The sequence below is a fragment of the Gorilla gorilla genome, chromosome 15, assembly GCF_029281585.2.
Source record: "Gorilla gorilla gorilla isolate KB3781 chromosome 15, NHGRI_mGorGor1-v2.1_pri, whole genome shotgun sequence".
Classification (NCBI taxonomy): Eukaryota; Metazoa; Chordata; class Mammalia; order Primates; family Hominidae; genus Gorilla; species Gorilla gorilla.
Window position 1 is genome coordinate 119,003,688 of NC_073239.2, and position 23,983 is coordinate 119,027,670.

The window sequence follows — 23,983 nt, forward strand, 5'->3', positions numbered from 1 at the left end:
AGCCATAAAAAGCAAGAAACAGCCAGGCGTGGTGGCTTATGCCTGTAATCCCAGCACTTTGGGAAGCCAAGGCAGGCAGATCACAAGGTCAGGAGATCAAGACCATCCTGGCCAACATGGTGAAAGCCCGCTCTATTTAAAATACAAAAATTAGCCGGGTGTGGCGATGCACACCTGTAGTCCCAGCTACTCGGGAGGCTGAGGCGGGAAAATTGCTTGAACCCGGGAGGCAGAGGCTGTAGTGAACCGAGTTCGCGCCACTGCACTCCAGCCTGGGCGACAGAGCGAGACTCCATCTCAAAAAAAAAAGAACAAGAAAAATGTTCAAGAAACAAGAACAAGGAACATGTTCCTTTGCAGGAACATGGATGGAGCTGGAGGCCATTATCCTCAGCAAACTCATGCAGGAGCAGAAAACCAAGTACCAGATGTTCTCACTTAGAAGTGGGAGCTAAATGATGAGAACACATGGACACACAGAGGGAACAACACACACTGGGACCTTTCAGAGCATGGAGGTTTAGGCTTATAACCAGGGTGATGAAATAATTTGTACAGTAAACCCCATGACAAGTTTACCTATGTAACAAACCTGCATTTGTATTCCTGAACTTAACTTAAAAGTTAAAAATGTGTTTTTAAATAAAGCATGTAAGGTCACTAGGAAGCATCAGATTTGCAACGAGATGAATCCATTATGCAAATGGAAAAAAATTTTTAAGAAATGAAATAAAATGCCATTCCGAGGGTCTGTGTCAGCACTGTCCCCAGAACTTTCTGCAGGGGCAGGAATGCCTTATGGTCCACACTGTCCAGTGTGGTAGCCACTAGCCTTGGGGGCTACTGAGCACTTCCCATGGCTAGTGTGACTAGGAACTGAGTTTTAATTTTTTATTTTATTTTTTTTTGAGACAGAGTGTTGCTCTGTCCCCCAGTCTGAACCTCCCAGGTTCAAGCAGTTCTGCCTCAGCCTCCCAGGTAGCTGGGACTACAGGCATGTGCCATACACCCCCAGCTAACTTTCGTATTTTTAGTAGAGATGGAGTTTCACCATGTTGGCCAGGCTGGTCTCGAACTCCTGACCTCAAGTGATCTGCCTGCCTCAGCCTCCCAAAGTGCTGGAATTACAGGCGTGAGCCACCACACCTGGCTGAGTTTTTAATTTTAGTTCATTTAAATGTAAGTAGCCACACATAGCTAGTGGCCACCATACACAGGTGGCGGGTGGCTTTTGGGAAGGTATGCTTATCCAGAGTAGGACAGCAACATAGCATTTGGGTGAAGATAAAGTTACAAAGCCCTGACCATCAAGTTCCACCCGTGTGGAATGCAGGATGTGGAAAGCTACGATCCAGTTTTGAACCCGGTGCTGAACCGTGAAGTGCGGCGAACAGGGGGGAGAGTGCTGATCACCCTCGGGGACCAGGACATAGACCTGTCGCCATCGTTTGTCATCTTCCTGTCCACCCGGGATCCAACTGTAAGGAATGGGACCCTTCCCCAGGGAAATCTGGCAGGATGTGGTTTTGAAGCTGGATTAAGACAGACTGTTCTGTTACCTATTTTGGCAGGTCGAGTTCCCACCAGATCTCTGTTCCCGGGTTACTTTTGTAAACTTCACAGTTACCCGTAGCAGTTTACAAAGCCAGTGTCTAAATGAAGTACTTAAAGCAGAAAGACCTGATGTGGACGAGAAACGATCTGATCTTCTTAAACTTCAAGGTAGGATCTGGACCTGTGGCTTTTAGATGGTTGGTGCAGGGTAAGGGGCTGAACTTTGAAGTGACTAGGATGTTCCACGTTTGTGGCAAACACTTCTGAGAGCATATCTTTTGAAGGATTATTGCAAACTCTGGATGTTTTATTCATTTAAGGGGAATTTCAGCTCCGTTTGCGTCAGCTGGAAAAATCTCTACTACAAGCTCTGAACGAGGTGAAAGGGCGCATTTTGGATGACGACACGATCATAACCACTCTGGAGAACCTGAAGAGAGAGGCTGCAGAGGTCACCAGGAAAGTTGAGGAGACGGACATTGTCATGCAGGAGGTGGAGACCGTGTCCCAGCAGTACCTCCCGCTCTCCACCGCCTGCAGCAGCATCTACTTCACCATGGAGTCCCTCAAGCAGGTGGGTGCCTTGGCCACGCAGACTGGCGGGCCCCACACAGTAGCTCCTTGGCCGCGCAGAAGTTTGGCGGGGTGCCGAGGGAGCTGCCTCACCGCTGCCCGCTGCTTCTTTTCAGATACACTTCTTGTACCAGTACTCCCTCCAGTTTTTCCTGGACATTTATCACAACGTCTTATACGAGAACCCAAACCTGAAGGGTGTCACCGACCACACACAGCGCCTGTCCATTATAACAAAGGACCTCTTCCAGGTAGAGTGAGGTCCTCAGCCGCTCCCTGGCCGGGGGGAAGCAGGGTGCTGCTTCTCTTATGGAACAACATCGCCTCCTGCTCTTGTCCCAGGTGGCATTTAACCGCGTGGCTCGAGGCATGCTGCATCAGGACCACATTACCTTTGCCATGCTGCTGGCGAGAATCAAACTGAAGGGCATCGTGGGGTAAGAGCACTCACGCCCACAGGAGGATGCCATATTGCTGGTGGCCCACAAGGGTTTCATGATCAGATACATGCTTTTATTATTTCTTTTATCTTCTATTTTATTTTAATTTTTGAGACGGAGTCTCCCTTTGTTGCCCAGGCTGGAGTGCAGTGGTGTAATCTCACCTCACTGCAACCTCCACCTCCCAGGTTCAAGCAATTCTCCTGCTTCAGTCTCCGAAGTAGCTGGGACTATAGGCGCAGGCCACCATATCTGGCTAATTTTTTTTGTATTTTTAGTAGAGACGGGTTTTCTTCATGTTGGCAGCCCAGCCTGGTCTCAAACTCCTGACCTCAAGTGATCCGCCCACCTCGGCCTCCCGGAGTGCTGAGATTATAGGCCTGAGCCACTGTGCCCGGCCTGTTTTCTCTTTTCTTAAGTCACAACTGTTATCTTAGTGACAGTGGGAGTGAACATGAGAGACCCTAGCTAACCTGTTGCACCCTTTGCAGGGAGCCCACCTACGATGCAGAATTCCAGCACTTCTTGAGAGGAAATGAGATTGTCCTGAGTGCTGGCTCCACCCCCAGGATCCAGGGCCTGACTGTGGAGCAGGCGGAGGCGGTGGTGAGGCTGAGCTGCCTTCCCGCATTTAAGGACTTGATTGCAAAGGTTCAGGCAGACGAGGTGATTGTTCTCTTGAATGTTCCCAGTGGTAAATGTTGGCCTTTTCCCAGGAAATGTAAGGAATCGCATGTGGTATAAAACCCAGAATGTTGTGTCTGCGCTCTCGCGTCAGACTCTCGCTCAGTCGTGGGTTCTGCCCCAGAGGCCAGCCCTGCTCCATGGGTGCTTCCACTATTGTCTCCACAGCAATTTGGCATCTGGCTGGACAGCAGCTCCCCGGAGCAGACCGTGCCCTACCTCTGGAGTGAAGAAACACCTGCAAGTAAGCCCCACTGTGGTTTTCTTTCTGGACCTGAATGTAAAGTTGGGTTTTGCTGCTTAAAGGGATGCTTTCGAAAAACACAAAGTTACTAGCCTGGGCAACACAGTAAGGCCCCATCTCTACAAAAAATAAAACCTTAGCCAGGCGTGGCGGTGCACACCTGTAGTCCCATCTACTCGGGAGGCTAAAGCGGGAAGGTCACTTGAGCCTGGGAGGTCGAGGTTGTGTGAGCTGTGATTGCACCACTGCACTCCAGCCTGGGCAGCAGACAGAGGCCTGTCTCTGAATGAATGGGCACTGATTCCCAAGATAAGTATTTCAATGTTAAAACTTTTTAAGGAAACCACTTAGGGAGATCGCTTCTAGGTAGGTATTGGCTTAGAAGTAAATCAGAAATTTCCAATTCCTATTCATCTCATGCTTAAAGACCACAAGAGAACTAGATGGGGAGCTCCTGCCTAATGCTAAGGAGTTAACTGGCTGTATTCATGCTGCAGACAGGAATGGAATGCCATCAGCCGTTTTTGAGTGTGTTAGGCCAGACCCTGGGCTAGCCAGGCTGAGAGGAAGTGTCAGACTGTGGAGGGCAGAGCGTGGAGCCCCCTTCCTGAGTACCTTCAGGTGTTCTCAGGAAGTGAGCAAGTATTAGTTTAGTAATCTAAAAATCAGCAAATGGCACCTTTGTCCTATGGATACATCCAGGTAGTAAGATGTTCTCACAGGCTTGTCCAGAGGGCTCACGGAAGGCACAGGAGATGTGGCTGAATTTCCTGATTTGAGCTGATCTTGAAATGCTGAGCATTTGCTGAGTGGGTACTTTGGGAAGAACAGTCCAGGCAGGGGAGGGCGTCTCTGAGTCCATGCTTCCACCCAGCACCCACCCCTCTGTACCTGTTTCAGCACCCATTGGCCAGGCCATCCACCGCCTGCTCCTGATCCAGGCTTTCCGGCCCGATCGCCTGTTGGCCATGGCCCACATGTTTGTTTCAACAAACCTTGGGGAGTCTTTCATGTCCATCATGGAGCAGCCGCTCGACCTGACCCACATTGTGGGCACAGAGGTAATGTCCTGGTACAGCCCGGGCTTCCCACGAGACTCCATGCCTACCTCCCCAGCCACAGCTGGCAGCTGCCCTGACATCTGCTCTCACTCCGGGCTACAGTCTCCTCCTAAGACCAGGAACTCGCTGCAGATTCTCAACTCCTGGCTGCATGGTGCCCACACCTCTGGGCCCAGAAAGAACATCTTCTCAGGCCCCTCACTCGGGGCTCTCCTTTCCCTTGACAGGTACACACTATTTGCTGGCACTGCAATAACTTCTGCCTTCTTTGTTTGCAGGTGAAGCCCAACACTCCTGTCTTAATGTGCTCTGTGCCTGGTTATGATGCCAGTGGACATGTCGAGGACCTTGCAGCCGAGCAGAACACGCAGATCACTTCAATTGCAATCGGTAAGGATGCTTGAGGGGCTTCATGGGCTGGAGCCCTGCAGGATTCGTGGTGGGCATTGATGTCCGAGGCTGCCGCTGCTAACACTAAGTTCCCCTGCACCAGGCTCTGCAGAAGGCTTTAACCAAGCAGATAAGGCAATAAACACCGCTGTGAAGTCGGGCAGGTAGGCCTGTTCTCTTTGGCTGAAGAAAGCCTTAGTCCCCAGGCATTCAGGCAGGCAGCCTGGCGTGCTGTGTGACTCTCACTTTGTGTGTGCAGGTGGGTGATGCTGAAGAATGTGCATCTGGCCCCAGGGTGGTTGATGCAGCTGGAGAAGAAGTTGCATTCCCTGCAGCCGCATGCCTGCTTCCGACTCTTCCTCACCATGGAGATCAACCCCAAGGTGGGTGGTTGAAGGAGTGGAGACGTTGCAGGCTGGCCTGGCACTGTGCTGTCGGCACGTGTGTGGTGGAATTGAACAGGCGCCCGCATCCACACCCGAGCATAACGGGAACGGCGCTCTCCCTTAGGTGCCTGTGAATCTGCTCCGTGCGGGCCGCATCTTTGTGTTTGAGCCACCGCCAGGGGTGAAGGCCAACATGCTGAGGACATTCAGCAGCATTCCCGTCTCACGGATATGCAAGGTAAGTACCTTGTCCTCCTGGTATGCTTTCCCCATAGAAGCCAAAGCCCAGTCCCATCACCAAATGCAGAAGTGGGTCCCTGGGCCCCCGGAAGTGCCATGTGGTGAACTGCATGGCTGCTTTTGCTTTTCAGCTGTAGGTAAAATTTCCTTCCATGGCCAGGCACCGTGGCTCACACCGGTAATCCTAGCACTTTGGAAGGTCGAGGTGGGAGGATCACTTGAGCCAGGAGTTCAAGACTGTCTGGGCAGGCCAGGTGTGGTGACTTACGCCTGTAATCCCTGCACTTTGGGAGGCTGAGGTGGGCAGATCACTTGAGGTCAGGAGTTCAAGACCAGCATGGCCAACATGGTGAAACTCTGTCTCTACTAAAAATATAAAAAATTAGCCAGGCGTGGTGGCGTGCACCTGTAATCCCAGCTACTGGGGAGGCTGAGGCAGGAGAATCGCTTGAACCCAGGAGGCAGAGGTTGGCAGTGAGCTGAGATCACATCACTGCACTCCAGCCTGGGCAAAAGAGCAAGACCCCGTCTCAAAAAAAAAAAAGACCTGTCTGGGCAACATAGTGAGATCCTGTCTCTATATAAAATTTCCTTCCTTTGAGCAGGTTGAAAAGTAAAAGCCATGTTTGATTATGGGGTGTGATGAGGTCCCAGAGGAGCAGAGATGCCCACGGAGAAGCTGGGACTCAGAGTTGTGTCCCCAGGTGGCAGGCAATCTCCTCTCCCCCAGCACAGGCCCCCGAGACCAAACAGAGCCCTCCCAGGCGCCAAGTGAAGACCGAAACTCTTGGGCGAGAGGAGGGGGATTGTGGCAGGGGTTTCGTTCTGTCAATTCTGTTCTATTTTGTGCCACATTCACCTTTTATGACATTCTTAGAAACTCTGTCTTCTCTAGATTTCTTACTGGCTGAATAAATTCTGATGGTCTTGTTGGATGACACGTCTATTAATAGAAAAGTTGGCATACTTTTCTCCTAGCAGCAGTACTCATGTGAATCTGCTGCCATCGTCAGGATGTGGAGAACTCTTTGTAAAGCTTTGACTGACCTCGCATCTGCACTGTTCTTGGCGAAGTGCTGTTTTCTAATGACTCTGTGCTTGGTCACTTTCCTCACCAGTCTCCCAACGAGCGTGCCCGCTTGTACTTCCTGCTGGCCTGGTTCCACGCGATCATCCAAGAACGCTTACGATACGCACCACTGGGGTGGTCAAAGAAGTATGAATTTGGAGAGTCTGACCTGCGGTCAGCTTGCGACACGGTGGACACGTGGCTGGATGACACGGCCAAGGCAAGTGTGGGCCATGCCAGGACAGACAGTGGACGTGTATCTGGGAAGGATGCTGCAGGGCGTGGTGCTGAGAGGCCAGACTCTGCGTGGAAGAGCGAGCTGACCCCTCGTGACCGCCAAAGCCTAGCTGGCCATGGGGAGTGAGGAGGAAAGCTGTGCCCCTCGAAAGGAAGCCCCGGGCCTGCCCGCCTCCGACCACACACACGAACCCTGCTTTTCCTCCCCCAGGGCAGGCAGAACATCTCACCGGATAAGATCCCGTGGTCTGCACTAAAGACCTTAATGGCCCAGTCCATTTATGGCGGGCGCGTGGACAACGAGTTTGACCAGCGTCTGCTCAACACCTTCTTGGAGCGCCTGTTCACAACCAGGAGTTTCGACAGTGAGTTTAAGCTGGCATGCAAGGTCGACGGACATAAAGACATTCAAATGCCAGATGGCATCAGGTATGCTGCTGCCTGCCGGAATGGAGACAGTTGTGATGTCAGGGCGTCTGGTGTCACTCAGAGGTGACCCCTGACATCATTTCCAAATGCACTGGTTTTCTAGGCGAGAGGAGTTTGTGCAGTGGGTGGAGTTGCTCCCCGACACCCAGACGCCCTCCTGGCTGGGCCTGCCCAACAACGCCGAGAGAGTCCTCCTTACCACACAGGGTAGGTAACAAGGATCCTCCCCACACGCAGGGTGGGTGGCCAGGGTCCTACTCACATGCAGGGTGGGTGGCGAGGGTCCTCCCCTCACTCAGCGTGGGTGGCGAGGGTCCCCACACGCAGGGTGAGTGTGCGCTGCTGTCCCAGGGCCCTCCCTGGTTATGCTGGGTGTGGCTCTGTCAGCCTCGGCCTTCCTGCCAGTCTCCAGCTGCTCCTAGCTCCACTCCGAGGGGAGGCAGAGGAAAGAACTGGCTCTAACAGGGATCTTCTCTGCAGCATCAACTCAGTTCTAGAGAAAAGGCTTGATATTTATGTAAATGAGCCTAGAAATAACATTTAGATGTTCATCTCATATTGAAAAGCAGTTACTGGCTGGGCACACTGGCTCACACCTATAATCCCAGCACTTTCGGAGGCCAAGGCGGGCAGATCACTCGAGGTTAGGATTTCCAGACCAGCCTGGTCAACATGGCAAAACCCCGTCTCTACTAAAAATACAAAAATTAGGTGAGCATGGTGGCAGGCACCTGTAATCCCAGCTACTCAGGAGGCTGAGGCAGGAGAATCATTTGAACCTGGGAGATGGAGGTTGCAGTGAGCCGAGATCATGTCACTCTACTCTAGCCTGGGCAACAGAGTGAGACTCTGTCTCAAAAAAAAAAAAAAAAAGCCGGGCACAGTGGCTCACGCGTATAATCCCAGCACTTTGGGAGGCTGAGGTGGATGGATCACCTGAGGTCAGGAGTTCGAGACCAGCCTGGCCAACATGGTGAAATCCCATCTCTACAAAAAATATAAAAACTAGCCAGGTGTGGTGGTGGGTGCCTGTAATCCCAGCTACTCTGGAGGCTGAGGCAGGAGAATCTCTTGAACCCGGGAGGCAGAGGTTTCGGTGAGCTGAGAACGTGCCATTGCACTCCAGCTTGGGCAACAGAGCAAGATTCTGCCTCAAAAAAAAGAAAAAGAAAATCAGTTTTTTTTTTCTTCAAGAGTTGAAAAGTACCTGATATTAAGTGATTTTTTAAAACCATTCATCTTCCCTAGAATTTTTTAGCAGTCTTTTTTTCCTTTTCACTTACTTACAAGATGTTTTTTAAGACTTCAAGTGCTGTGAGCCAGAAGGGAGCTAAGAAATTCTCTAACCCAGTGGCTGTCACAGTGTGGCTCCCAAACCAGCAGCAGCAGCCTCCCCAGAACTTCTTAGAAATGCAGGTTCCCAGCCGGGCACGGTGGCTCAAGCCTGTAATCCCAGCACTTTGGGAGGCCGAGGTGGGCGGATCACAAGGTCAGGAGATGGAAACCATCCTGGCTAACACGGTGAAACCCCATCTCTACTAAAAATACAAAAAAAATTAGCCGGGTGTGGTGGCAGGCACCTGTAGTCCCAGCTACTTGGGAGGCTGAGGCAGGAGAATGGCGTGAACTCGGGAGGCGGAGCTTGCAGTGAGCCGAGATGGCACCACTGCACTCCAGCCTGGGCGACAGAGCAAGACTTTGTCTCAAAAAATAAAAAAAAGGAAATGTGGGTTCCCAGGCCCTGCCCAGGCGCACTCTATCAGGACAGGGGACGGGCCCAGCAACTGGCCTTCACAAAGCCTCCAAGCACTACACGTGGGGTTGACAGCAGCTAATCAAATCTCAACTTTTTCTTATGGGAAAAAGTCACGAAAAGCTAAGAAGACAAGGGCATTGCTGAAACTCACAGCTGGTTAACAGGACAGAATCAGGAGGGAGAGCCAGGCGAGCTGGGCGGGTCTGGAGGGAGAGCCAGGCGAGCTGGGCGGGTCTGGAGCACACTGCAGGCACCACAAGGTTCGGGGTAATCCCAGCCACATGGTGGCAGTCACAGGCCAAGGGACACTGTGGTGACCAGTTTTCTGAGTTAAGAGGGCAGGTGGCACCCCCTCCTGGAGCCCCTCTCGAGCACGCACTCATTCATAGTCGGGCTGAAAGCGGGCTGGGGCTTGGCCCAGGTCTCACAGTGAACCCAAACCCAGGGTCCTGAAGAGCCTTCCTTGAGTCTTTGGACTCGGGCTGCTGGTTCCTTTTTTTTTTTTTTTTTTTTGCTTTGAGACTGAGTCTTTCTCTGTCACTCAGACTGGAGTGCAGTGGTGCAATCAGAGCTCACTGCAGCCTCAGCTTTCTGGGCTCAAGCGATCCCCCCACCTCAGCCTTCCAAGTAGCTGGGACCACAGGTGCCACCACTACACCTGCCTTTCTAATTTTTTGTAGAGATGAGGGTCTCACTATGTTGCCCAGGCTAGTCTTGAACCCCTGGGCTCTAGAGATGCTCCCGCTTCAGCCTCCCACAGTGCTGGGACTGTGGGCGTGAGCCACTGTGGCTGTCTTGCTGGTGCTGGGACTGTGAGCATGAGCCACTGTGGCTGTCTTGCTGGGTCAGTTTTAATAGTCATGTTCTTGACCCGGTAACAATTCTTATTCTGTATTTGTCTCCTTAGCTTTCTGGTCAGGCCATTGTCTGTGCTTTAAAAACATATATGACTGGCCAGGCATGGTGGCTCATGCCTGTAATCCCAGCACTTTGGGAGGCCGAGGCGAGCATATCACCTGAGGTCAGGAGTTCAAGACCAGCCTGGTCAGCATGGTGAAACCCCATCTCCACTAAAAATACAAGAAAAAATTAGCCAGGCGCGGTGCCGCATGCCTGTAATCCCAGCTACTTGGGAGCCTGAGTCAGGAGAATCGCTTGAACCCAGGAGGCAGAGGTTGCAGTGAGCCAAGGTCACGCCACTGCACTCCAGTCTGGGTGACAGAGCGCGACTCCGTCTCAAAAATATATATATATATATATATATGTACACACGGCTGAGCACCTTCCAGATTTTGCTGCAGTTCCCGGTGTGGACTCACTCACCATGTGGCCTTTACGTTCAAGTCCCTTTTCCCTCTGTGATTTCTTGCCCGTCCCCTCCCTCCCTCCCTCCTGCTGCGACTGTGGGACTGTGGCCCAGGTGTGGACATGATCAGTAAGATGCTGAAGATGCAGATGTTGGAGGATGAGGACGACCTGGCCTACGCAGAGACCGAGAAGAAGACGAGGACAGACTCCACGTCTGACGGGCGCCCTGCCTGGATGCGGACGCTGCACACCACCGCGTCCAACTGGCTGCACCTTATCCCGCAGACGCTGAGCCACCTCAAGCGCACCGTGGAGAATATCAAGGTAGCTGGGAGGGTGGCGGGCCAGCCAGGTCTTAAGGTCCCAGGTGCTGGGTATGGTCACGGGCCATTGTTCCATGGACCATTGGTTCCACTGTGCCGGACGGAACGTACTCACACAGGTGTCACCTCAGGGCAGGTGTCCAGCTGAGCCCAGGCATTGTGCAAGATGCGTTGGCCCTTTTGAAATGGACTGAAAACACTCCAGAAGATTGTGAGATAGGCAGACAGCTCCACAGCAGCCGCAGCCCTTCCTCCCTAGAGAGCCCCGAGAGCTGCGACTCAGGCAGGGGCCTCAGCGGGTTTCTGAGCAGCCTCAGCTTCACACAAGCTCGGTTCCAAGTCACGCTCTGCCAAAGCTGTCCGTGACCCTGGACAGTTCGGAAGCTCTGGGGCTCTCCCCAGAGGCCGAGTTACTTCTGTTTGACCTTTACACTGGAGAAAGGACCTCTTCCTAACTTCACCCTTTTGAACGATTTTAGGATCCTTTGTTCAGGTTCTTTGAGAGAGAAGTGAAGATGGGCGCAAAGCTGCTTCAGGACGTTCGCCAGGACCTTGGAGATGTCGTCCAGGTGTGCGAAGGAAAGAAGAAGCAGACCAACTACTTGCGCACGCTGATCAACGAGCTGGTGAAAGGTGCGTGAGAGGCCGAACTCGTGGTGTGGCCTCCGGCGGGCACCTTGGCCAGGGGCCACGACCCAGCCCAGCCACACAGCACCACGTGCAGACAGCCAGGCCTGCAGGAGCTTCCCTCTGAGAGCAGCTCTGTGCTCTTACCCTCAAGGTGGGCGGGGGGAGGGGAGGGGCTTAGAAATGCTGAAGAATTTGTTTTTCTTCTGTGCTGGTTCACTGAATGTTGACCAAAATCTTTACACAACTTCTAGTTTTTTAGGGGTCTTCCAAGACGACAGTGAATGGGGAATGTGGTGGTCCAGGATGGTGACAGACGGTAGTAGGTTACGGCCTGTGAAGAATGGGTGTCCCCCAGGACAGTGGAAAAGCAGGGGCAGGCGGGCATGGGGGGGCTCATCCAAAGTTGTGGGGAGCCCCCAGCATCCTCCTATTTGCCCCAAAAGCCCTAATTGCCAGGAACACTGAGCCACTTGTGTGACACGAGTTTTTAGCCGCGGTTTTACTTGGATGTGATTATGGTCCTCCAGAAAGACACACCTGGACTAATTTGACCCTAGAAACTGCACGGTTCTGAGACATGCTCTGGACCAGCCTGAGCTAGAGTAGATGTGGTGAGGGCGGCGCCAGGGGCATAAAGCGCAGCATGGGAAAGGCAGTAGGTGGAGCCGCCAGCTGCCTGTGTGGGCAGCCAGGATGCCATAGCACTTGCACATTTGTCCCATCTGTGCTGGGGGAGTTGTGAGAGCTGACACCCTGGGCTCTGTGCGCCTTGGCTGCAGGGATCTTGCCTCGGAGCTGGTCCCACTACACGGTGCCTGCCGGCATGACCGTCATCCAGTGGGTGTCCGACTTCAGCGAGAGGATCAAACAGCTGCAGAACATCTCATTGGCAGCTGCATCTGGTGGCGCCAAGGAGCTAAAGGTGAAGGCGCTCCTGACGAGTCTGGGGTGGTCAGCAGCTGTCCTGGGCTGGGGTGGGAGTGGCTCTGGGGAAAAACACAGGGCCCAGGTCTGACCTGAGCTCCTTCCCCTGGGGGCTGCTGCTTTCCACAGAACATCCACGTGTGCCTGGGTGGCCTGTTCGTGCCTGAGGCGTACATCACTGCCACCAGGCAGTACGTGGCCCAGGCCAACAGCTGGTCCCTGGAGGAGCTCTGCCTGGAAGTCAACGTCACGACCTCACAGGGCGCCACCCTTGACGCGTGCAGCTTCGGAGTCACGGGTGAGTGGAGTCTCAGAAAATACTGGCTCTTCTTTGCAGGTGACCTCGGTGGCCTGAGACCACTGTTCCCAGATACATGCACGTAGGGTGACCAGCTGGCGGTCGGGTGGAGCCTCTGGGCGCCCTGTGACTGGGGTTTGTGTGGCTGTTGCGTTCACCTCAGCCTGGGTTTTGGCTTCCGCCTCACAGGTTTGAAACTTCAAGGGGCCACGTGCAACAACAACAAGCTGTCACTGTCCAATGCCATCTCAACCGCCCTTCCCCTGACGCAGCTGCGCTGGGTCAAGCAGACAAACACCGAGAAGAAGGCCAGTGTGGTAAGGAGGCACTGCCTTTCCCAGGCATTCTGCAGGGACCCCTGCGGTAACAAGGGCAGAGGCGGCTCCTCTTCTATGCCTGGGTTCCACTTGGAACGGGAAATGAGGCTCACAGAGGAAATGCATTTCCCACCTGTCCAAACCTCTCCTTGCCGGGCCCCGTCAGCCGTCCCGGGCAGTCTTCCAGTTTTCTTACTTTTCCCTTAAGCCGCCAGTAAGCCCGTGTGCTTCTCCTGCAGGTCACCTTGCCCGTCTACCTGAACTTCACCCGGGCAGACCTCATCTTCACCGTTGACTTCGAAATTGCTACAAAGGAGGATCCTCGCAGCTTCTACGAGCGCGGTGTCGCAGTCTTGTGCACAGAGTAAACTTCTCGCTGCCCCTTTCTGTAATAGTGAAAGTTGGCGTTTAACATTTATTCATTTTTAAAATATTTGGAAGGTCTGAGCTTGTGAAAAGAAAGTGGTTGGTCTGAGGTTGGAGGAAGCTGAATGGAATCAGACGGTTGGGAGTGGTGGAAATTGGAAGGATACCAGGAGGTATTTGGGAAGGCCAATGGCGTGGCTCCTTTGAGGAAATAAAACACTAAGCATGAGCCGACTCCGCCTCTTCTGTCTCCGCTTTCATCCCAGGGCACAGAGCCTTGCCAGCCATGCCCCTCCCCACCTCGCTTTCCTCATGAGCTCGCTCCCGAGCGGCCACAGCACTCATGAATGAAGACCTTGGGGCCCTTCACAGACACAGATGCAGCCAGCTGTGGCTCTGAAGGCCCTGGGGCCCGGGCACCATGGTTCACACCTTTAATCGCAGCACTTTGGGAGTTTGGGAGTTAAAGACCAGCCTCGGCAACATAGTGAGACCCCGTCTCTACAGGAAATTAAACCAGGTGTGGTGGTGCGTGCCTGTAGTCCCAGCTACTTGAGGGCTGAGGTGGGAGGATCACCCAAGCCCAAGAGGTCGAGGCTGCAGTGAGCTGTGATCTCACCACTGCACTCTAGCCTGGGTGACAGAGTGAGACCCTGTCTCAAAAAAAAAAAAAGCTGGGCGTGGTGGCTCACGCCTGTAATCCCAGCACTTTGGGAGGCCGAGGCGGGCAGATCACCAAATTAGCCGGGCATGGTGGCACATGCCTGTAATCCCAGCTACTCGGGAGGCTGAGGCAGGAGAATTGCTTGAACCTGGGAGGCGGAGGTTGCAGTGAGCTGAAAAAAAAAAAGGCAGCCCCCAGCCGCTTGTGTTCTTGACCAGGGCCCCAGGACTTGGCTCCTCCAGACAAGGGAGTTTTGTGCTGTAGATGAGGGAGTTGCCCATCGCTGCCCTAGCAAGTCCATTCCCACACGACCTTTCCAGTGGTGACGATGACAGTGGCCCATACAGCTGACTGTTTGCATCTCACGTTCACGTTGCTAGAGGCGACGGGTGTGCTACACCCGTGGAAACAGGCTTCTGGCATCTCAGTGTCTTTTATTTTATTTTTGAGATGGAGTTTCGCTCTTGTTGCCCAGGCTGGAGTGCAGTGGCGTGATCTCAGCTCACTGCAACCTCCACCTACCCGGTTCAAGTGATCCTCCTGCCTCGGCCTCCTGAGTAGCTGGGATTACAGGCATGCACCACCATGCCCAGCTAATTACTATATTTGTAGTAGAGACAGGGCTTCACCGTGTTGGCCAGGCTGGTCTCAAACTCCTGGCCTCAAGTGATCCTCCTGCCTCAGCCTCCCAAAGTGCTGGGATGACAGGCATGAGCCACTGCACCTGGCCAAATTTTTGTATTTTTTGTAGAGATGGAATCTCGCTATTTTCCCTGGGCTGGTCTCAAACTCCTGGCATTAAGGGCTCCTCCTATCTCAGCTTCTCAAAGTGCCGGGGTTCTAGGTGTGAGTCACCGAGTTGAGCCCCTAAACACACGTTTTTCTTTTTAGAGACAGGGTCTCACTCGGTTGCCCAGGCTGGAGTGCAGTGGCGTGATCATGGCTCACTGCAGCCTCAACCTCCCGGGCTCAGGTGATCCTCCCACCTCAGCCTTCTGAGCAGCTGGGACCACAGACACACACCACCACGTCGGCTAATTTTTGTATCTTTTGTAGAGACAAGGTTTCGCCATGTTGCCCAGGCTGGTCTCGAACTCCTGAGCTCAAGTGGTCCTCCCACCTTGGCCTCCCAAAATGCTGGGATTACAAGTGTGAGTCACCACACCCAGCCCCTAAAAACATTTATGTGCATCGACATCAGCTTTGATCAGAAGAGCCCCTGCTCCTCTTGGGCTGGGACCCCTTCCTGGACTGAGTCTGCTCACCTTGGATTAGGCCGCCTACTGCTTCTTCCTCTTCCTTTTCTCAGGCTCTGCAAGGAAGAGCTCCAGCTTCCTCTTGGAGAAGGAGATTCTGGGCCCCTTTTCTCTCTCCCGAACCTAGGTGGTGGCCATGCCCCTCGAGCTCTGCTTGGCACGTGTCTGCCAGTCTCGGGGGGCTCCATGGGAGTGAGGAAGGGCTCGGCGGCCCTGGGGGTCTGGTCCTCCTCCGCCATCCTCGAGTCCTCGGGCTACGTGTCCTCATCTTTGGCTTCCAGGGACACGGGCCCAGCTGGCCACTTCTATGACAAGAATGTGGGTTTTCTGTGACAGGGCGTCTACTATATGAACTTCCTCTGGACTCTGACTTCAGTGTGTAGGAAGCCACCTTACAGCTCATGTCACCCAGAGAATAGTCGTTGCAGCTCCAGTTGGAATGACTGGGGGTGTCTTCCGAATGGCCATCATAAAGATCTAAAAGCTGAGGACAAAAGTGTTTCTCAGTCCAAGAGCAGTTCTGCGAGGCGGAATCAAGTCTAACATGCTCGCATGTGCTGACTCTTCCTCCCATCACTGATGCTGGTTTTTGCAGGCTCTGCCTTGCAAATGAATTTTTCTTTCTTTTTTTTTGAGACAGAATCTTGCTCTGTCGCCCAAGCTGGAGTGCAGTGGCGCAATCTGGGCTCACTGCAACCTCCACCTCCCGGGTTCAAGCGATTCTCCTGCCTCAGCCTCCCGAGTAGCTGGGACTACAGGCGCCCACCACCAAGCCCAGCTAGTTTTTTGGACTTTTAGTAGAGACAGGGTTTCACTGTGTTAGCCAGGATGGTCTCGATCTCCTGACCTCGTGATCTACCCGCCTCCCAAAGTGCTGAGATTACAGGCGTAAGCCACCACACTCGGCCTCTTTTTTTTTTTTTTTTTTTTTGGGACAGTCTGGCTCTGTCACTGAGGCTGGAGTGCAGTGATGTAACCTCATCTCACTGCAGCCTAGACCTCCTGGGCTTAAGTGATCCTCCCACCTCAGCCTCCCCAGACTACAGGTGCACACCACCACGCCCGGCTAATTTTTGTATTTTTTGTAGAGATGGAGTTTCGCCATGTTGCCCAGGATGGCCTTGAACTCCAGGGCTCAAGCAATCCACCCACCTCAACCTCCCAAAGTGCTGGGATTACAGGCATGAGCCATTGTGCCCAGCTGCAAATGAATTTTTAAAAATGCATTAGATCAATATTCATATCACCCAAAAACAGCCTGAGAGCCCGCCACTGCTGGGGACTCAGCCTGAGCCTTGTTCCCAGAAAGCCCTCAACGCAGTGCTGGGCACAGACCTGGGAGGCTTGGCTCAAACCGCCCTGCCCTCCGTTGGCAGGGCAGAGCTCCGTCTTTTCCTCTCAACAGCTCTTCCAAAGGGCAAGGCAGCATTTTCCTGGTGAGGGGCAAGCGAAGCTGAGGCCAGACCCACCCCCGAGTCTTCCCTCTGCCACATCCAGGGCCTGAAGGGCATTCTGGGGAGCCTCCACCTTCACACCGAAGGCCGCCAAGGTGGTTGGCAAGAAGCTGAAATGGGCGTTTAAGTCAGAACCTTGTTTTCAAAGGTGCCCATTGCCTGTTGTCAAAGCAATGCACCTGAGAAGCAGTGGCAGGTGGCGCAGCCTACACCCAACCCCCAGGGCCACCCAAACACCAGTTACACCACCATCGCCAACAGGGCCTTTGCAGAACTTTTTTTTTTTTTTTTTTTTGAGACGGAGTCTTGCTCTGTTGCCCAGGCTGGAGTGCAATGGTGTGATCTTGGCTGACTGCAACCTCCGCCTCCCAAGTTCAAACGATTCTCCTACCTCAGCCTCCCAAGCAGCTAGGACTACAGGCGCCCACCACCATGCCCGGCTAATTTTTCTATTTTTAGTAGAGACAGGGTTTTGCCATGTTGCCCAGGCTGGTCTCGAACTCCTGACCTCAGGTGATCTGCCCACCTTGGCCTCCCAAAGTGCTGGGATTACAGGCATGAGCCACCACGCCTGGCCCTCTTGTATTTTTTTGTAGAGAGAGAGGGTTTTGTCATGTTGCCCAGGCTGGTCTCCTGGGCTCAAGTGATCCACCCACCTTGGTCTCCCAAAGTGCTAGGATTACGGGCCTGAGCCACCCCACCCGGCCCAACCTTATTATTACTGAAGTCGCCCTGTTACACACAAACATCTACAGTGCCTCCTGGCCACTCCTTCTGGACTTTTCTTTCCTAGCCCAGGTCTAAGTGGGCCTTCGGGAGGACCCTGGAGGAGAAGCCCCCTCCTCTTCACTTCCACCCTCTCTCTTCCACCCCTGGAAGTCAGCTTTCTGACCTCAGAATCCCAGCTGTCTTCTGGACTCAGGTGACAAGTCACCTAAGTGACAGATCCAGCGTGCACTTCATGACCATCACTCTGCTCGTCCTGCAGCAGCGCCCCACCCGACAGAGCCGACAAGGCTGGGAACGCCGAGACCGAGGGCGCGTGGCTGTGTCTACAAAGGCCTCTTTGAGGGAGACACGCGGGGCACGGGTGGGGCGATGAAACAGTATCGGCCGGTCCTTGACAGTCTCTGAAGCTGGGAGAACATGACCCCATGCTCTTCTGTTGGAGTCACCGCCTCTTTGCCAACAGCCACCAAACCTCCACCTCCAATTAAGCTCCACCCCCATGTCCCCACTGCCCTCCGGACATCTGTTCAGCACCCCCCTCGACCTGGCCAAGGCTCCACGCACCGCCCTGGTTTCCCACCCCACCCCCCCCCCCCCCCCCCCCGCCGCTGAAGTCTCTAATGGGTTCTTCCGATTCCACCTGTCCAAGGTAAAACCCTGAGGTTGTCCCTCCTCCGCGGCACCTCCAGGTATCTGGTTGCTCAGGCTGAAATGTTTCCCAAGGCCCTGGCTCCTCCTCCTTCCAAACCCCACGGGCAGCTGATTAGCAAACTCTGACTCTAACCTCAAAACATGTCCAGAATTCAGCCACATCTCCCCACTTCCCTGCCTGGCCCTGGGCCCCGCTATTCCATCTCAATCTCTGCCCTGGCCCCCAGCCCAGCGTCCACTCTCAGACCAGAGCAATGCTTGTGAACTCCGAAAATCTGAGACAGGTCTCAGTTAACTTAGAAAAGAAATTTGTCAAGGTTGAGGACGCGCACCCATGACACAGCCTCAGGAGGTTCTGACTGAGGGGAGAGAGAGACCCTCTCATATTGTTTTATATTGTTTTATACTCAGTACCTGTTTAAAGAAAAAAACGAAGTGAAATCAAAGACAGGCAGCCCGGCGCCAGGCCCAAAACCAGGCCTGGGCCTGCCTGGCCTAAACCTAGTCGTTAAAAATCAGCTCATGACTTAGAACCCGATGTTACCCATAGATTTCAGGCATTGTATGGAAGAACATCGCGAGACTCCCTGCTCTGTTGTTTCGCTCTGACTACCAGTGCATGAAACCCCTGTCACGTATCCCCTAGACTGCTCAATCAATCACGACCCTTTCACGTAAAATCTTTAGTGTTGTGAGCCCTTAAAAGGGACAGAAATTGTGCACTTGGGGAGCTGGGATTTTAAGATGGTAGCTTGCTGATGCTCCCAGCTGAATAAAGCCCTTCCTTCTACAACTCGGTGTCTGAGGGGTTTTGTCTGCGGCTCGTCCTGCTACACTGACCACATGTACCCAAGGTGCTCAGAGCCCAGTTTGGTTTTATACATTTTAGGGAGACATGAGACATCCATCGACATACGTAAGATGGACATTGGTTCCGTCTGGAAAAGCCTCAGAGTGGGGAGGGGGCTTCCAGGTCACAGGTAGGTAAGAGACAAATGGTTGCATTCTTTTGAGTTTCTGATGAGCCTTTCCAAAGAGGCGATCAGATATGCATTTATCTCAGTGAGCAGAGGGATGACTTTGAATAGAATGGGAGGCAGGTTTGCCCTAAGCAGTTCCCAGTTTGACTTTTCCCTTCAGCTTAGTGATTTGGGGGCCCCAAGATTTTTTTTCACATGTTGCTAAACCCCACCACGTAGCACACCAGAGACTGAGCCCTCACCGCACCCCCAACACCCGCTGCAGCTCAGCCCTCTCGCCCCTCCACCTGGCCATCCCGTCTTTCCATCCAGTCTTTACTCTAGGGTCACCCTTCCCTGAGGCCTTCCTGGAGTCCCCTTCTCGTATTTCAACACACCTCACACACGCACAGGTGCACACGCGCACACAGACGCTGCAGTTGCACACACGTGCAGACACGCTGCGCAGATGCACACACGTGCAGACACGCTGCACAGATGCACACACATGCACACCCACATGCTGCACAGTTGCACACACGTGCACACACACGCTGCGCAGATGCACACACGTGCACACACATGCACACACGGTGCAGTTGCACACACGTGCACACACGCTGCACAGATGCACACACGTGCACACATGCACACCCACACGCTGCACAGTTGCACACGTGCACACACACGCTGTGCAGATGCACACACGCTGCACAGATGCACACACGTGCACACACATGCACACCCACACGCTGCACAGTTGCACACACGTGCACACACGCTGCGCAGATGCACACACGTGCACACACATGCGGACACACGCTGCACAGTTGCACACACGTGCACACACACTACACATGCACACACGCGCACTCACGCTGCACAGATGTACACACACGCTGCATTTTTCTCTTTGGTCCTTACACTCTAACATGCTCACATTTTCCTCTATCACGGTTAGGATCAGAGTCACTCCCTCCCAAAATGACCTGTGCTCCAGGACCTGGGGCTCGGCTGCTTTGTCTACGGCTGTGTCCCGGAAGCCAAACCCCTGGCTCTGAGCAGGCAGTGGTGCTCAGTAGGCATTTGCTGGATGAGATCACTCACCTAACACCCAAACCAAATGCCTTTCCCACAAAACGTGCCCCTCTGTCTGCAGTGTTCCTTGAGTGCCCCAAAATCACTAAGCTAAAGGGAAAAGTCAAGCTGAGAACTGCTTAGGGCAAACCTGCCTCCCACCATCCACGAAGACTCCTGAGCCGGAAGCCACAAAGCTTCCACTGGAGGCTGAATAGCTGATGGGCCTAGAACCAGACTCCCTGGGTGAAACCGCCTTTGCAAAATGATGGCAGCGAGGGAAATCTGATGTGGCCGACCCCATCTTGCTTCTAGCCTCACAGCCTGGCCTCTTCACTCATTCCTGGGAGTCGTTCAAACTAACTTTGGGAGAAATTTAGTTTGGAGTTTGAATGATAATAGCCCTTCCCCAAACTAAACTGCACTTGTAAAACTAATGAAAGACCACCATTAGGAGGACAAGAGGGCCCTGAATTCTGCTAACGGTCAGCTTAGTTAAAACATTACCAGCCATTGTTCTAGAGGTCACGAGAATTGCAACTTCCACAATCACTCTTGCAATGAAGCTAAGATTGTCCTTTTGAGATGTCTTTAGGATTTTGCATTTCTGATAACAGGATGGCCCCAGCCAGATCATGACTCAACCAGTCCTGTGGTCCCCGCTCAGGAGCGGACTCAGTGCATGAGGACCACTTTCCACACCCCTACAATTCCATCCCCAAGCAAGCAGCAGCACCCATACCCTAGCCTCCCGCCCACCATATTCTTTGAAAAACGTGTAACCTCCGAGCCTTTGCTGAGATTGATTTAATGACCCCGTCTCCTTTGTGGCGTGGCCAGCCTCATGTCAATTTAACTTTTTTTTTTTTTTTTTGAGACAGAGTCTTGCTCTTGTTGCCCAGGCTGGAGTGCAGTGGTGTGATCTCGGCTCACTGCAACCTCCATCTCCAGGGTTCAAGCGATTCTCCTGCCTCAGCCTCCCAAGTAGCTGGGATTACAGATGTGAGCCACCACGCCCAGCTAATTTTTGTATTTTTAGTAGAGAAGGGATTTCACCACGTCGGCCATGCTGGTCTTGAACTCCTGACCTCAGGTGATCCGCCCGCCTCGGCTCCCAAAGTGCTGGGATTACAGGCGCAAGCCACCACGCTCGGCCTCCTAAACTCTTTCTTTAGTTCAATGCCATGCACTAAAGTGGATTGATTTTGTCTGTGCAGCCGGCAGGAAGAACCCACTGGGCAGTGACATGACTCCAAAAAACGGATCTGCCACAAACCCAGCTGTGTGACTTCAGACATCTAAAGTGGCTTCTCCTAGCCTGTTTTCCCATCAGTAAATATGGACAAAATGGTAAGGAGTCCCCGCTGTGACAGGTGAAGAGGCATTTCATTTCATTGGCTACCTCAAGGTAAACATTTCACTTCAACATCCAACTTCCCACTCCCACACAAATCACTGCCCATGAGAATCACAAGGTTCAAAGGACACCCAGCCATTAGAAAAGTGCATTTTTTAAATAAGAGCATCACCTGTCACCCAGGACAGTGGAAGTCTGCATGCCACATGCAGTGTCTTTTTTTTTTTTTTTTTTGAGGCGGAGTTTCTCTCTTGTTGCCCATACTGGAGTGCAGTGGTGCGATATCAGCTCACTGCAACCTTCACCTCCCGGGTTCAAGCGATTCTCCTGCCTCAGCCTCCCGAGTAGCTGGGATTATAGGCATGCGCCACCACGCCCGGCTAATTTTGTATTCTTAGTGTAGACGGGGTTTTTCCATGTTGATCAGGCTGGTCTCGAACTGCTGACCTCAGGTGATCCGCCCACCTCGGCCTCCCAAAGTGCTGCAATTACAGGCGTGACCCATGGCCCCTGGCCATTTTTTTTTTTTTAAGAGAATTTTTTTTTCTTTTTTTTTTTCTTTTTTTTTTTTTGAGACGGAGTTTCGCTCTTGTTGCCCAGGCTGGAGTGCAATGGCGTGATCTCAGCTCACTGCGACCTTCACCTCCCAGGTTCAAGCAATTCTCCTGCCTCAGCCTCCCGAGTAGCTGGGATTACAGGCATGGTCAGGCTGGTCTCGAACCCCTGACCACAGGTGATCCGCCCACCTCGGCCTCCCAAAGTGCTGCAATTACAGATGTGAGCCACGGCGCCCGGCCATTTTTTTTTTTTTTTTTGAGACAGGGTCTTGCTGTGTTGCCCAGGCTGGTCTCAAACTCCTCCCACATCGCTCCCAATGTGCTGGGGCTAAAGGGCGTGAGCCACCGCGCCCAGCCCAGTGTCTTCCTCTTTGAAGGGAGGGTCTTGTTTAAAATGCTTTCAGGAGGCCCTGTGGAGTGGGTTGAATGGTGACCCCCCCAAAATACATATCCGCATTGAAACTCCTGGGACCTGTGAATGTGACCTTATCTGGAAATGGAATCTTTGCAGAAATTATTAAGGATCTCAAGATGAGATCATCCTGGATTTAGAACAGACCTTAAATCCAATGACAGGTGTCCTTATAAGAGAAAGGCAGAAGGAGATTTCAAACACACACACACACACACGCGGAAGCAGAGACGGGGGCAGTTGACCCCCAGCCAAGGAGTGCTCCGGGCTGCCAGGAGCCACCGGAAGCCGGAAGCGGGGCCTGCAGCAGACCCTCCTTCAGAGCCTGCAGAGGAAACCGGCGTTGCTGACGCGCCCTGTCAGAATTCTGACCTCCAAGACCACGAGGGAAAGCAGGAAGCCCTAGAGGGCCGTTTCCAGGACTGTGAAAGAATAGATTTCTGGCGGGGCGCGGTGGCTCACACCTGTAATCCCAGCACTTTGGGAGGCCGAGGCAGGTGGATCACCTGAGGTCAGAAGTTCAAGACCAGCCTGGTCCACATGGTGAAACCCCATCTCTACTAAATATACAAAACTTAGCCGGATGTGGTGGCAGTCGCCTGTAGTCCCAGCTACTCGGGAGGCTGAGGCAGGAGAACTGCTTGAACGCGGGAGGCAGAGGTTGCAGTGAGCCAAGATCGCGCCATTGTGCTCCAGCCTGGGCAACAAGAGCAAAAACTATGTCTCAAAAAAAAAAAGAATAGATTTCTGGGTGCAGTGGTGTGTACCTGTAATCCCAGATACTCGGCAGGCTGAGGCAGAAGAATCCCTTAAACCCAGAGTTTGAGACCAACCTGGGCAATATAGTGAGAACCCCCACCTCAAAAAAAAAAAAAAAAAAAGTCATTTTCTGTTGTTTGAAGCCACCAGTTTGTAGTAATTTGTTGGCAGCTATAGGAAACCCCTGCACTCTGTGAGGTCTAAGAACAAACTGGGGGCCGGGCGCGGCGGCTTACGCCTGTAATCCCAGCACTTTGGGAGGCCGAGGCGGGTGGATCACGTGACGTCAGGAGTTCAAAACCAGCCTGGCCAACATCATGAAACCCTGTCTCTACTAAAAATACAAAAATCAGTCGGGCGTGGTGTCAGGCGCCTTAATCCCAGCTCCTTGGAGGCAGGAGAATCGTTTGAACCCGGGAGGCGGAGGTTGCAGGGAGCCAAGGTCAAGCCATTACACTCAAGCCTGGGGGACATGAGCGAGACTTCTCTCGAAAAAAAAAAAAAAAGAACGAAGTGGGTGCAGTGAGAAAAATGACGTTATTTAGACCGGGCACGGTGGCTCACACCTGTAATCCCAGCACTTTGGGAGGCTGAGCCGGGTGGGTCACCTGAGGTCGGGGGTTCAAGACCAGCCTGACCATTCCAGCACTTTGGGAGGCCAAGGCGGGTGGATCACCAGGTCAGGAGATCGAGACCATCCTGGCTAACACACTGAAACCCCGTCTCTATTAAAAATACAAAAAATTAGCCGAGCATGGTGGCTGGCCCCTGTAGTCCCAGCTACTCAGGATGCTGAGCAGGAGAATGACGTGAACCCGAGAGGCGGAGCTTGCAGTGAGCCAAGATCGCGACACTGCACTCCAGCCTGGGAGACAGCGA

The 23,983-nt window shown here is 53.1% G+C and overlaps 1 protein-coding gene across 1 annotated transcript in view; it reads left to right on the forward strand.

The window, feature by feature from the left end:
* DYNC1H1 (dynein cytoplasmic 1 heavy chain 1) overlaps positions 1 to 13,458 on the forward strand; it is an 86,207-nt gene extending 72,749 nt beyond the window's left edge. The window contains exons 58-78 of the mRNA XM_019009655.4: positions 1,334 to 1,480; positions 1,572 to 1,722; positions 1,875 to 2,128; positions 2,244 to 2,378; positions 2,470 to 2,564; positions 3,059 to 3,233; positions 3,420 to 3,495; positions 4,396 to 4,556; positions 4,835 to 4,946; positions 5,050 to 5,110; positions 5,206 to 5,329; positions 5,457 to 5,570; positions 6,691 to 6,861; positions 7,090 to 7,307; positions 7,411 to 7,514; positions 10,484 to 10,695; positions 11,174 to 11,327; positions 12,104 to 12,246; positions 12,378 to 12,546; positions 12,736 to 12,863; positions 13,103 to 13,458. Coding sequence (XP_018865200.4) covers positions 1,334 to 1,480; positions 1,572 to 1,722; positions 1,875 to 2,128; positions 2,244 to 2,378; positions 2,470 to 2,564; positions 3,059 to 3,233; positions 3,420 to 3,495; positions 4,396 to 4,556; positions 4,835 to 4,946; positions 5,050 to 5,110; positions 5,206 to 5,329; positions 5,457 to 5,570; positions 6,691 to 6,861; positions 7,090 to 7,307; positions 7,411 to 7,514; positions 10,484 to 10,695; positions 11,174 to 11,327; positions 12,104 to 12,246; positions 12,378 to 12,546; positions 12,736 to 12,863; positions 13,103 to 13,231 — 3,033 coding nt within the window. The 3' untranslated portion in view covers positions 13,232 to 13,458. The remainder of the gene's footprint in view (positions 1 to 1,333; positions 1,481 to 1,571; positions 1,723 to 1,874; positions 2,129 to 2,243; positions 2,379 to 2,469; positions 2,565 to 3,058; positions 3,234 to 3,419; positions 3,496 to 4,395; positions 4,557 to 4,834; positions 4,947 to 5,049; positions 5,111 to 5,205; positions 5,330 to 5,456; positions 5,571 to 6,690; positions 6,862 to 7,089; positions 7,308 to 7,410; positions 7,515 to 10,483; positions 10,696 to 11,173; positions 11,328 to 12,103; positions 12,247 to 12,377; positions 12,547 to 12,735; positions 12,864 to 13,102) is intronic.
* Positions 13,459 to 23,983: the final 10,525 nt, after the last annotated feature.